We start from the raw sequence: 15168 nt of genomic DNA on the forward strand, positions 1-15168 counted from the left end.
CTAAAGCCATGATCCATGGTGGAAGTTTCAGTTTTGGACATATATCCTCAATCTCATATGAGAAAATTAATTGTTGTTACATGCTTATGCATAAAAGAGGAGTCCATTATCTCGTTGTCTATGTTGTCCCGGTATGGATGTCTAAGTTGAGAATAATCAATAGCGAGAAATCCGATGCGAGCTTTCTCCTTAGACCTTTGTACAGGCGGCATAGAGGTACCCCTTTGTGACACTTGGTTAAAACATGTGCATTGCGATGATCCCGGTAGTCCAAGCTAATTAGGACAAGGTGCGGGCACTATTAGTATACTATGCATGAGGCTTGCAACTTGTAAGATATAATTTACATGATACATATGCTTTATTACTACCGTTGACAAAATTGTTTCATGTTTTCAAAATCAAAGCTCTAGCACAAATATAGCAATCGATGCTTTTCCTCCATGGAGGACCATTCTTTTACTTTCATTGTTGAGTCAGTTCACCTATTTCTCTCCTCCTCAAGAAGCAAACACTTGTGTGAACTGTGCATTGATTCCTACATACTTGCATATTGCACTTATTATATTACTCTATGTTGACAATATCCATGAGATATACATGTTACAAGTTGAAAGCAACCGCTGAAACTTAATCTTTCTTTGTGTTGCTTCAATGCTTTTACTATGAATTATTGCTTTATGAGTTAACTCTTATGCAAGACTTATTGATGCTTGTCTTGAAGTACTATTCATGAAAAGTCTTTGCTTTATGATTCACTTGTTTACTCACGTCATATACATTGTTTTGATCGCTGCATTCACTACATATGCTTTACAAATAGTATGATCAAGGTTATGATGGCATGTCACTCCGTAAATTATCTTTGTTATCGTTTTACCCGCTCGGGACGAGCGAGAACTAAGCTTGGGGATGCTGATACGTCTCCGACGTATCGATAATTTCTTGTGTTCCATGCCACATTATTGATGATATCTACATGTTTTATGCACACTTTATGTCATATTCGTGCATTTTCCGGAACTAACCTATTAACAAGATGCCGAAGTGCCGTTCTTGTTTTCTCGCTGTTTTTGGTTTCAGAAATCCTAGTAACGAAATATTCTCGAATTGGACGAAATCAACGCCCGGGGTCCTATTTTGCCACGAAGCTTCCGGAAGACCGAAGAGGAGACGAAGTGGGGCCACGAGGCGGCCAAACCCTAGGGCGGCGCGGCCCCGCCTTGGCCGCGCGGCCCTATGGTGTGGGCCCCTCGTGCCGCCTCCTCGACCCGCCCTTCCGCCTACTTAAAGCCTTCGTCGCGAAACCCCCGCACCGAGAGCCACGATACGGAAAACCTTCCGGAGACGCCGCCGCCGCCAATCCCATCTCGGGGGATTCAGGAGATCGCCTCCGGCACCTCGCCGGAGAGGGGAATCATCTCCCGGAGGACTCTACGCCGCCATGGTCGCCTCCGGAGTGATGTGTGAGTAGTTCACCCCTGGACTATGGGTCCATAGCAGTAGCTAGATGGTTGTCTTCTCCTCATTATGCTTCATTATCGGGTCTTGTGAGCTGCCTAACATGATCAAGATCATCTATCTGTAATGCTATATGTTGTGTTTGTTGGGATCCGATGGATAGAGAATACTATGTTATGTTGATTATCAATCTATTACCTATGTGTTGTTTATGATCTTGCATGCTCTCCGTTATTAGTAGAGGCTCTGGCCAAGTTTTTACTCTTAACTCCAAGAGGGAGTATTTATGCTCGATAGTGGGTTCATGCCTCCATTAAATCTGGGACAGTGACAGAAAGTTCTAAGGTTGTGGATGTGCTGATGCCACTAGGGATAAAACATTGATGCTATGTCCGAGGATGTAGTTATTGATTACATTACGCACCATACTTAATGCAATTGTCTGTTGTTTGCAACTTAATACTGGAAGGGGTTCGGATGATAACTCGAAGGTGGACATTTTAGGCATAGATGCATGCTCGGATAGCGGTCTATGTACTTTGTCGTAATGCCCAATTAAATCTCACAATACTCATCATATCATGTATGTGCATTGTCATGCCCTCTCTATTTGTCAATTGCCCAACTATAATTTGTTCACCCAACATGCTATTTATCTTATGGGAGAGACACCTCTAGTGAACTGTGGACCCCGGTCCCATTCTTAACATCGATACAATCTACTGCAATACTTGTTCTACTGTTTTCTGCAAACAATCATCATCCACACTATATATCTAATCCTTTGTTACAGCAAGCCGGTGAGATTGACAACCTCACTGTTTCGTTGGGGCAAAATACTTTGGTTGTGTTGTGCAGGGTTCCACGTTGGCGCCGGAATCCCTGGTGTTGCGCCGCACTACACTCCGCCGCCATCAACCTTCAACGTGCTTCTTGGCTCCTACTGGTTCGATAAACCTTGGTTTCTTACTGAGGGAAAACTTGCCGATGTACACATCACACCTTCCTCTTGGGGTTCCCAACGGTCGCGTGCTGTACGCGTATCAGGGTCCATTGGACCTGGGACCGCCCTCTGGGGAGGACCTACTCCTTCTTCATCCGACGATAATTCGGACGAAGATGAACGAGCATCATCATCCAACGCCTCAGGCAATCCCTCCACATGTTCGCTGATGTCGACGATCGCGGACCAATATCCTAGGTCAACATTATGGTGGCTAGGCATCTGCTCCGATGGGTCGATGCTACGAGCAGCGGTGATGGCAAGCTGATCCGACAGGCCGGTGCTAGGGCCTGCGGTGATGGACAGCTGCTCTTCTGCAGCGCTCCTACTGCTTCCAGCATCATCAGTAGCTGAAATAAACTTCACATACACCATCGGCCGTCCGTACATAGCAGCACCAGGTGTGCTTGCAAACCTCATGTACGTACGCCAATTTGTATCATTTTTTACCTCCCGCAAACCCCAACGGGCAGGTCCATTCCCTTCTATGACGATAAGAGCCTCAACCGTCATCCTCTGTCCACGCATCCCCTGACCAAATGGGGCTCGGATGATTTTTCTTACATCCGCAATGCTCTATTGACCATATCTATCACTGCAACTTCCATCGAGTCGCAGTTCGAGAAATCTACCCCACCGAATTCGTCACGTACGACGTCCCCATAGTACACTACCAAATTTTCCATCGTACCTACCGCACAACCAGATTTTTAAAATAATATTAGTAACATCCTACCTTAAATCATATTACTGTTTTAATACTTTCATTACAACACTTATTCTAACATGGCGGTAAGACTTTACGAAAATAATTAATCCTTCCTTTTCTAAATATTAAAAGACAAAATATTAAAAGACATCATATATATACCTTAATTTGCAGATAGATATTCTTCCAAATAATAATTTACGCGCCACAATAATCCAAGTAATAACAGTGAGAGAGCATGTGCATACTTCAATCCACCTAAAATACACATTAAAATTTGCGAGTTAAAGCATGTTCCTAACATACGGTTATTAGTTCAACAAATTATCCATCTCTTTAATTTTCAGTCATACATGCAATAATAGTACGCTGCACTACGTGTTGTTCTATTTCAAATTAAATTACATCCTTCATAAAATCTCACTCTCTGTACATAATATGCTAATACAATGTTGCTTGCCTAATTAGTAGAGTAAAATGTACTACACTACACCACAAATGGCAACAGCTAACATATGCATGTACGAATAAAATTGGCGATCTACAAGAACTCACCTTAATTTTCTTCTTTCGCTGCTTCGTGCACCCAATTAGCGGCTCAATCAGTGACTCAATTAGCTAATCAATCACTGAAGAACAATGGCATGGGAGGGCTGCTTCGAGCTGTTCTTCTATGAGCTGTGAGCCCTCGTACGCGAAGAAAGATGCGCATGTATGAGAGGAATAGCTGGCCAGATGCTACTTATAAAGGAGTGAAACAACCACTTTCGGTGGTCACGTTCATGTACCAGCGGCGCACGTCGTCTCATGTCGGAGAATCATACAATCAATTTTCTGTACAACTACAGTCTCTAACATAGCTGAAAGTACAAAAACTAGTGCCAAATAGACTCAAACCGGATAAATTAGCCTCAGAATCACAGACAGGACGAATCTGAGAGTTTGCGTGGGAATCACCGCCGTCAGCGTGGAAAGCAGCGCAGTCAGCCTCGAATTCAGCGCTGTCAGCGCGCTGTGGACTGTCGGCCGAAGCAGCAGCACATGCCACCACCGGTCGTGGCGGCAGGCATGCCACGTCGGCGTGCCGCCACCGGCTAGGGCGGCAGCCTGCGCGACCTTCACGGCCATCTGCCAGCAGGTGACGTGCCGCCAGGGCTGACGGCGGCAGGCCCTGCCTCCATCGGCTGCGGCGGCAGGTGCCACGCGTCGCCTGGCCGTGCTGCCGCCACGACACTTTTGGCAATTCCGTTCACAGGTGGTCCTTTTTGACATTTCAGTGGGGCAGGTGGTCCTTTTTGACAAAATTTCCCATGACACCACCGTTCACGCCCGTCACAAGCATAACCATGTCGCCGATAACGAAGCTGAATACCACCATGACATCGTCGGTCACGCCGGTCACAAGCATCATCACGTCGTGGACCACGAAGATGAACATCACCATGCCGCCACCACCATGGATTATCACCTCTCACTTCTCACATATCATCACCACGTCAGCTTCTATGAAGATGACAAGCGAGAAGTTGAGCAAAAGTAATGCAAACTATACTCACACATACGTACACATTACAGTATACTAGTGAGTCATTTATTTATCCGTCTATGTCCACCAAAACAAAAACCTTTCAATATGAAAATCATGCGGAATGGTGAGATGAACCCACCCCTCAAAGGAAATTTCAAACGGTTGAGCGTGTGCGACAAATTTGGCAAAATTCACTCAAAACTTCATACACGAAATTGACAATTTACGACTTACGAAACTCGAAACCGATTGTGGGAATTGATTCCTATCATCAACACACATTTTTTTCATGTACAACTTATTTTGATTCGGACTATGTTTGTGTTGATTTGAGAAGAGGGTGTGTGGAGTAGTGTAAGGGAGAGTGAGCTTAACCCAGAGTACCCAGGCGTTGCATCAGTGGAGCCAACGAGGCTCGAGAACGGGCCTGTCCCTGGAGAAACTGCCATTTCGGGCGTTCCTCCGGGGCCTGGCCCGACGCTGCTTTAAGAATCGGTTCATGCAAGAACGCGGCTCTGCCCAGGCAACCAAACGGGCCGAAAATTGCTGGCCCGATGCGAGCCAAGGAGCTCACAGGCAACCAAAGGCGCCCTAAACCTATCAGCTGTTTCGATTTTAACAAATTTAACCTCTTTTTTAAAGTTCAGCACGATTTGACCTTATTTTAAAAAATATTTAAAATCTGACCCTTTTGAGTAGCGCCTCTCTTTGGGGCGCTGCCCTCTTCACCGTAGTGCCACCAGCAGTGGCGCTGAACATGTGCCAACGTGGCGAGACGGGACCCGCGATTCGTGACCTCAACTCCCTTGACAAGGGTGCTATCATTCTGAAGTTCAAATCCCCCGACATTTGGAATATGTTAAGTCGCGTAGGTCACCCCTATCCCGTCCACATACCACTTACCCCTCAGATCCCGACCAGAAACGAAGCAGGGCGCGTCCACCTCTCTCTTCCCTCCCAAATCCCTCCCCCAAATCCCTCGGATCTAAAGGTTTCTCCTCTTGGCTATCGAATATGTTGAAAGACTGGCTAGGTCTTCCCTTTTCCAAGAAGGTAGAATGGGTGGCTTTCCAAGACATCAAATCTTGGTGGCTCCACATTGTTCATGCTCACCCCGGAATAAGGAAAGCATTAGCAACCTTTGTCATGCTTCATGCTTTTTATTCCAATATAAAACAAACGCAATGCTAGAGTTTTTTAAAATAAGAGCTTCCCGGTTTAGTTTTTTTTTTACAGGAATACAACTTCTATAAGAAAAACTAGAAGGCCGAAGGCCTTGATGTGCAATGCATCTTCTGTGGAAGCATTTGACCAAACTTGTTGCACATATCATCAAATTTGTATGGATCAAACCTAAGCAAAACTCTTTAGAAATCCCATTACTGAAAAGGTAATGAAAGCACTATTGTTTTGTTTTTTAAAAGCCAGGTTAGACCTCACACATTAAAACAAAACACCAGCTGGTGCGAGTCCTCAAAACAACTACCGTGGTCAGGTGTCGCCTATTGTATACACCAAAAGATCGGAAGCTACATGTATCAATTTATTCAAATATGGATCATAGGAGACACCACAAACTCGATGTACGATGAAAAACAGATGAGGAAAAACTGACAGAGATGCAGGCATGCAGCCCCGCGCATCTGCGTCTCACGGTTTCCATCCTCTCTGCTTCTATGTCTCTCTACTTCTTTTGTGGCAACTTTCCTCTTTCTTGCAGCGACCCCCTTTCGACAGTCATCATTTTTCTTTATTCCTGTCATAGTGATCAACTCTTGATCTCTGCTCTTACACTGGCGCTTGCTATAGTCACGAGCGTTGTGTCCACTATAGCCACGATTACCATAACTAGTGTGGTCATCATGCATGCATTTCCTAACAAGATCGCCCTTATATGGTGGCTCTGATCGCCAGTCATCCAATTGCTCAATCTTTCTTCGACCGGTAGTACCTCGACGGTCTTGCTTCTGAGAAGCTTGAACACAATTTTGGGCTCGCAAGTGAGGGGCATTGCATTTGAAGGACCCATCTTTCTTTGCGTTTTGAATGCCATGTCTGAACTTACCCCACATTTTTGAAACACTTTGGCTAAAATCAACGTGGATCCTTCGGTCATCAATCAGACAATTGTTCATCTCGTTAAACGCACGTTCGCAAGCCTTCTTCACCTCGAACTCAACAAATGCGTAGCACAAGCTATCTCCAGTCTTGCAGTCTCGGATTACCTCAGCTGATGCCACGGTTCCGAAACGAGAAAAGACTGTATATAGATCTTCATCCTGCGTCACCGGATTCAGATTACAGACGAATAGAACGTTTTCAGGTGGCTTGACCTGGGCATCTGGAATGTCGCCAATACACTCGAGGATCACGGAATTGGATTGCGCTTCTTTAGAGCGGATCATCTCGTCAAGCTGTACAGGGTCCAGTCTTTCATCTAGAGGGGCCCAGGTATCCTCTAAGCGCTCTTCTGCTACCTCATCCTTTGGCTTTCCGACGGGAGAATTCTCAGGTGAAAGGTCGGTGAGATGAGGAGGATCCAGGATATACGTATGTTTAATCCTTATGTCCTTGAACGGTCTTCCGTCAGGATCAACATAAGCTTCATTTATTTTCGTCAGCGTGTGGAATCCTTCAGTGACAGTCCCAAACACGGTGTGCTGACCGTCGAGGTACTCGACGTTGGGCCGCAGGGTGATGTAGAACTGTGAGGCGTTGCCGGTGCTTGCCATGGCGACGGTGCCCTTCTTGGAATGCGTGAGGTCCGGATTGTCCGGACGGATCTCGTCTTCGAAAAACCGAGACTGGTCGCCGTAGAGGAGCTTGTAGGCGGAGCCGCCTCCTCTGCCGGTCCCCGTCGGGTCCCCGGTCTGCGCCAGGAAATCCTTCTGCACGTTGTGGAAGAGACACCCGTTATAGTACTTGATGCTGCAGAGCTTGAGGAAGTTGTCGGTGGTGCGCGGGCAGAGGTCGGTGTGGAGATCCACCACGAGTTCGCCCACGCTGGTGACGATTAATACCGACATGTCCGCGGTATTCTCCTCGCCGGTGGCGCTGGCATCAGCCTGGAAGTGGAGAAACTGCGCTCTGATGGCGCAGCTGCGGGCGCGAGCGCCGGGGAGGGGGAGGCGGCGGCGGCGGCGGCGGGTGGAGAGATCGATTACAGTGGATCGAACGCGATGGATCGCCAGCCCAGAGGCCCGTTACAATGTCATGTACTGCCGTGTATATATACACAATCATCCTATTGAGCCGACGTCCTAATCCGATCTCGACTCTAATTATGGTACTCCCTCCCTCTGTCTAAAAATATATGTCTCACTTTTGTCTAGATACCGATATACTCAGACTTAATTTGTACAAAAACAAACTAGAACGGCCGATCTAGACTCTAACTATGGTTCTCCCTCCCCCTCTAAAAATATATGTCTCACTTTTGTCTAGATACCGATGTATCTCGATTCATTTTACACCTGTTTTAAGATGGAAGAAGTATATTTTTCTTTTGAGCAAATAGTAGGAGCTCTTCCCCATGTGACCAAAGTCGATACCATACTACGAAGGAGAAATCTGGAGCCGCCGCGCCCACATCCACACCAACGCTAGGGCCGCACACATGCCTAGGCAACGAGTAACACAACCACCGACGATAGATGAAGTACCGGGCTTCCAATGTGGCGCCCCCAAGGGGGAAACGATGATGACGCCGCTAACGCCCACGCCGGCCAAGGCTGAAACTTGGGGTTTCACAGACAGCCCGAATGATGAGGGAGGGGGGCTCTTCAATGATGCCTCCATGGAGTGGAGGTGCGTCCTAGGACGCCATCATCGTCGGCATCGATCGACGTTGGTGCAAGGCCTTCACCCTAGCTTACCGAACCCATAGTCATTCCAGCATGTACGCCTAACTCAGTGAAGGCAATCATGCCCTGCAACACGGCGTCGCCCACCACCACCTCCGCCAGCGACCGCACCACAACACCTCACTTTGTGGTGCACCCCACCTCCACAGCACGCTGCCCGTGAACACCATCCCGACTTCCCTGCACCCTGCCGAGGAGCCCAACAGGTCTCAGCAAACCACCTCCCTATCAGGCTAGGCCGTCTCACAAGTCCGTGCATTCCAACAGACGCCATGCATGCCCCGCACACCGTTGACGGCCATGCACACGCCCACGCCGCACTACCACGGCCATGTCGGGCGCGTTTGGTTGCCTGGGCTCGAATCGTGGCTCACTGGCGCAGTGGTGCTAGGGCACCTGCGCATCCAGAACGAGCCACAGGCCGAAATTGACATGTTGTTTGGTAGGTCGGGCTGCATGGTTTGGGACAAAAAAGTCTTTTTGTTTGTTTGGATGCAGCCAACCCTAAATCTCGATGGAGATGAGATTACGACTGTTTGGTACCATCCAGACATGACTAAGGTCACCTCTTCTCTACAAATGGTAGCCTTACCATGTTATCACCTCCCATCACACAGAAATCAGTTTATGACAGTTGCAGAATAACGAAGGTAGCTAGTACGAATGGTAGTTCATAACGATGCTCCCCAGCTACTACGAATGGCAGTTTATCATCACGTGGTAGTTCAACATACGAGGATCAAATTGGGGTTTGAGAAACAGGGGATCAAAGGGGTGTTCTTCTTCTTCTTTTTCACTTCTTCACCTCTTCTTCTTCTTCTTCTTCTCAGATGGTGGTGTTGCCTCTGGCTTCCCACATTGCGTCTGCCCACTCTTGCCTCTTCTCCTTCTAGGCTTCATTGTCGCCTGCGCCCACGCCATGGTCGGTCTCTACTTCATCAAAAGTGAGAACCTCTTCAAAGAAGTCATCCTCACCCCAACCTAGAATCCAGTTGTGAAGAATGCAGCAAGCAAGGACCAACTTTACTTGAGTGTCAAAAGTGTGGAACGGTTTCTGGTCAAGGAACTTGAACCTGTTCTTCAATGCAGCAAAGACCCTCTCAATGGTGACTCTAAGGCTTGAGTGTCTCAGATTGAACAAGTCTTTCGCATTCTGAGGTTGGTGCCTGGGAGAGAACTCGTTGCGGTGGTACCTTGTTTTCCTAAAGTGAGGTAGAATACCAGGTCGGCATGCATATCCGGCATCTCTAAGGTACTCCCTCCATTTCATTCTATAGTGCCTATAGTTTTTTGGCACGGAAATTAGCGCAAGATTATTCTTTACATAAGACCCCCTGGCTTAACGATTTGAGATCAGAGTAAAATGAGGGAAATCGATAACTTCCTAAATTAACATAACAAATCCCACAAATCTCTCTCATTGACTCTCCATATATGTGCAACCAGGTTCTACTATTAAGGAAAGAAAAACAATGCTTCCTAAATCTAAGGAATCGTTAGGGTCATGCATTAGGAATCTCAATTAGTTGTTTCCTTTTTGTATGGATTTTTTTCATGAATGTCGTGTGGGAGCTGACCGGTAGAGGGGTAATTGAAAAAAAGCCAACCTACAACTTTATATTCTGAAACAAATGCCAAAAATATATAAGCATTATAAAAAGGAACGGAGGGAGTAGAACTTACCCTCAGGGATTTGCAACCCATCAGGCCTTGAAAAGCTGTTGGCGAGGATGCTCGCAACATGAGCTGAACCCTCCCACCCAGGAAGCACGTACGTGAACCTCATATCAAAATCCACAGCTGCTAGCACGTTCTGGCTGGTGTAGAGCTTCCTCCCGCGGAATGTTGCAGACATTGATCTCGGAACCTTTGCAATCACATGAGTACCATCAATAGCCCCAATGCAATCATGTCAAACAATTATCACACAATCTTGTTTCTAACAGTACCACACATCTGATAAGTAGAACGAACATGATTTTGTACTGACCCTGAAATACAGGAACCACATGTAGTTGTTCTTGATCTTGGGTGGTGTGTTTGATGATGCTGACTTGATCATGTCACCTCTGAGCTCCCCAATTGCGTACAACACCTGTTGGAAGTACCGAGAGATAGTCTCCGTGGATCGCCTGAATGTGCTATGGATGACTCTGAACCTCATGTTATGACCCACGACATGAAGAAACATTGTGACTTGTTCTTCGATAGAGGTGTGGAGGCTATCAACCAGCAGTCCTCTTCCCTTGAACGTTTTCACAAGTGAAAAGAAAGGGACTCTTCTCACACGAAGCATCTGGATAGCCTCTACATCGTTGGAATTGTAGATGTAGTTTAGGTTGATCCTCTCATGATCTCGTTGTAACATAGGATCGTAACTGACACGAGGAAAATCAGCATGCCTAACTGCTCTCTTGTGCACCATAAGAATCCAGGCTTGTATGCAAATGATGAGTGATGTGGCGTGATGCACAAGCTGGAGCTGGTCGGTCTACTCAAACAAGATCTATGCATTAAGAACGGTCTTATCGAACCCAACTAGTTCTTGTTGGAGATATGCCCAAGAGGCAATAATAAAGTGGTTATTATAATATCTTTGTGTTTATGATAAATGTTTGCATACCATGCTATAATTGTATTAACCGAAACATTGATACATGTGTGTTATGTAAACGACAAGGAGTCCCTAGTAAGCCTCTTGTATAACTAGCTTGTTGATTAATAGATGATTATGGTTTCGTGATCATGAACATTGGATGTTATTAGTAACAAGGTTATGTCATTGGTTGAATGATATAATGGACACACACCCATATGAGCATAGCATAAGATCAAGTCATTAAGTTCAACTTGCTATAAGCTTTTGATACATAGTTACCTAGTCCTTCGACCATGAGATCATGTAAATCACTTACACCAAAAGGGTGCTTTGATTACATCAAACTCCACTGCATAAATGGGTGGTTATAAAGATGGGATTAAGTATTCAGAAAGTGTGAGTTGAGGCATATGGATCAAGAGTGGGATTTGTCCATCCCGATGACGGATAGATATACTCTGGGCCCTCTCGGTGGAATGTCGTCTGATTAGCTTGCAAGCATGTGACTAGGTCACAAGATATGACATACCACGGTACGAGTAAAGAGTACTTGTCGGTAACGAGGTTGAACTAGGTATGGAGATACCGATGATCGAACCTCGGACAAGTAAAGTATCGTGTGACAAAGGGAATCGATATCATATGTAAATGGTTCAATCGATCACCAAGTTATCGTTGAATATGTGGGAGCCATTATAGATATCCAGATCCCGCTATTGGTTATTGCTCGGAGAGGAGTCTCGACCATGTCTGCATAGTTCACGAACCGTAGGGTGACGCGCTTAAGGTTCGATGTCGTATAAGTAGATTCGGAATATGAGATGGAGACCGAAGTTTGTTCGGAGTCTCGGATGGGATCCAGGACATCACGAGGAGGTCCGGAATGGTCCGGAGAATAAGATTCATATAAGGAAAGTTGATTTCTAGGTTTCAGAAAAGTTCGGGATTTTTTCGGTGGAAGACCGGGAAGGTTCTAGAAGGTTCCGGGGGTCCCACCAGTGGTCCCACGACCCTAGGAGGCCTAGCATGGGCCGAGGGGATGCTCCTTAGCCTAATGGGCCAGGGGCACATGCCCCCGGCCCCCCAAGGCCCAGCCGGCCAAACCCCTAGGGTTTCCCCAAAACCCTAGGGGGGATCAACTTGGGGGGGGGGGAGATTTCCCTCTTCCCCCCACTTGGCCGCTGGCCCTAACCCTAGATGGGAAAGGGGGGGCCACCCCAACCGACCCAGCCCCCTATATAAAGAGGGGAGGGTGTGGCCGGCCACTTAACCCTTGACCATAGCCTGGCCGCCCCCCTCTCTTCCTCCACCATATTGTTGTTCCGGCTTGGCGAAGCCCTGCAGCTTTTCTCCTCCTCCACCACCACCACCACGCCGTCGTGTTGCTGGGATTCCGAGGAGATCTACCATATCTCCGCTTCCCGCTGGAACGGGGAGAGGATGGGTTTCATCGACACCGTACGCACGACCGAGTACGGAAGTGCTACCGGATTGCAGCACGAATGATCGACTACATCAACAACAAGATCTAATCTCGTAGGCTTTGGAATCTTCGAGGGTTAGTATCGCAATCTTCTCGTTGCTTCGATCTTGGTAGATTAGATCTTGCTTCTTCCTAGATTGGATCTTGGTTTTTGTTCATGTTCACACTAGAATTTTTTTGTTTTCCTTGCAACGAACCCATCAGTTCTACCAACATGAATCTAACACTACGGTAGAGCAGAGGAGTTTCCCCTTACCTCCTTCATTATTGACGATGAACACGGCCGAAAGCCACCGCAGATGTGTGCAGGCTCCGCTGCAGCTGGAAACGAGGAACCTGGTCCAGCGCTGGACACCGAAGGGAGATGCGCGCTGCCAGATTTGCGTCGTCGTAGCCGTCGCCGATGTGAAAATTGGGGAAAGGGAAAATTTGGGAGGAGGCTAATGGAGAGGGTAACCGAAGAGGGAGGTTACCCCTACCTTTGCCCCGCAACGCCGCTCGGATTTCGCCATCTCCCCCCATGCCGAGGCGGAGCGCCCGCGCGTACGGCGTTGTTGATTTTCTTCTCCCCAGGGCCTGTCCCCGGAGAAACTGTCAAACTGGGCGTTCCTCCCGGGCCTGTCCCGGGGGTGCTTTAAGTCCTGTGCGGTGCGACAACGCGGAGGAGCTCATGAAACCAAACGGCCCAAAAATTGCGGGGCACATGCGCGCCCGTTGTATCCCCCTGCCTGCACAACAAGGAATGCCGCATCTCCTCCAGCCAACCACTAGGAAGGTGTCTGTCACCAGCACGAAGAACGCCACCAAGCCTCATATGTACCACATACCATGTGTAAATGCCACCTTTTTGGGGCTGTTTTATAAATAAATGAAAAATGACGGGCGTTGGGGGGCTTCCCCATTTTATTTGTGTAAAAACCATAATAGTATTATCACTAGACCCATCTTGAAATATAGTGTCATAATATACCAAATTAACATCATATATATGTTGCTACTATTTTCTATAAAGTTGGTCAAATTGAAAAAAGTTTGACTCGGTATATAACAAAAGGTAAAAGGTAGAAGTACACTTCTTCAAGGATACTATGGACACTACACATCTCTTCGACTCAAACTAAGCTAGATAAGGTTGGATTATTTCCAACGTGATTTGCTAGTTCCAGCTAGCTGGGAACTAAATTCGTGCTCAGTCACCGTTAACTTTGTTTTGTGATCCGTGCTAATCATCAATTGCAACATGAGTTGCAACTGAAATTTGATGACATCATGTGACTGAGAACAAAGTTAGTTCTCAGTCGACTGAGAAATAGTCACACCCATTTCCAACACGAGCCTCTCCCGTATGTTTCATGTCTCTCTTTCTTGTTAATCATGCAACAAGCTAAGGATATGCAAGACTATTACATGGTAAGCTAGGATTAACTGGACTCTAGATGGACTAGAACCAACGCGGACATATGTGTATACATATGGGGAGCCGGACACTACCATATCGTGTTGTGGTAGTATCATGTGTGGGTTTCCTCTAATGCATATATATTGTAGAACAAGCTAGGTTGTTTTCCATCGACGTCCCGTGTATTTCTATTCGCCGGACAATTTCCTTGAGGATCCCAACGCCTGATGTTCTCTGCTAACGTGCCTCACCGGAGGAGGACGGGGTTGGTGGTACCACCACCCTCCCTGGTTAATGTCAAGCGGTCAAACTCCAAGAGCGGTGGTGGTGGTGGATCTTCAAGCGCTGCCAGTTCTATGGAGTCAACATCATCATCCCTTCCTTGTGTAGACAGCGGTGAAGTAGTGGCAACAGCGGCACAACTGAAACATGATGAGTAAGAGTGAAAGCGCAAGGGAGAAATGTTGGATGTGGATGAGACGGACACCCCACTCCAGCCGGTGGTCGAGAAGCTCAGGGCGACGCCATCAGGGCATAGGTTACCCAATCCGATGCGGACGGGTTGTCGTTCAAAGGGGTGAAAGACACGGCGTTCGAAGACCTTGTCATGGGGGACAGGCTGCGAGACATCCTCCATGGCCTCGGCCCGATCTTCGGCCCTGTATGCGTCTTCAAAAAGAAGATGGGCCGACTGACAGAGGTAAGGTGCATAATCGCCTCCTCATCTCATGCAAGGATAAGAGCAAAGGTAGCAAGCGCGGCCAGGCCGTTCGACCAAAGGAGGAGATCCCTTTTTGCCAAGATGTTCACACCAAAGGAGAACACAATAGTACATGAAGATGATGAGAAAACCATAGTGGACAAAGCAGATAATGAGAAAACCATAGTGCACCAAGCATATGAGAAAACCATAGTGCACAAAGCAGATAAGGAGCACCAAGAAAACAACCAAACAAGCCAGGAGCGGAAGCGGAAGAGCAAGCACAAGCGAAAAGATAATGCAAAGGAGAATGTGAAGAAGGAGAAACTTGGTCTGGGTGTGCAAGCATATGACCGGAACGGTGAGGTATACCATCTGAAGTGCAGGTATTTGACGAGCAATACTGGCTATCGAATCATCAGC

General features: G+C 47.1%; 1 protein-coding gene across 1 annotated transcript; it reads right to left on the reverse strand.

Annotated features, from left to right (window-relative positions):
• Positions 1 to 6248: 6248 nt before the first annotated feature.
• On the reverse strand, positions 6249 to 7727 carry LOC124695059 (peptidyl-prolyl cis-trans isomerase CYP59-like). Its single transcript, XM_047227951.1, has one exon. It carries the CDS (start codon positions 7725 to 7727, stop codon positions 6249 to 6251), a length of 1479 nt encoding a protein of 492 aa, XP_047083907.1.
• Between the last annotated feature and the right edge of the window lie 7441 nt (positions 7728 to 15168).

This window comes from Lolium rigidum, chromosome 3 (genome assembly GCF_022539505.1).
Source record: "Lolium rigidum isolate FL_2022 chromosome 3, APGP_CSIRO_Lrig_0.1, whole genome shotgun sequence".
Lineage (NCBI taxonomy): Eukaryota > Viridiplantae > Streptophyta > Magnoliopsida > Poales > Poaceae > Lolium > Lolium rigidum.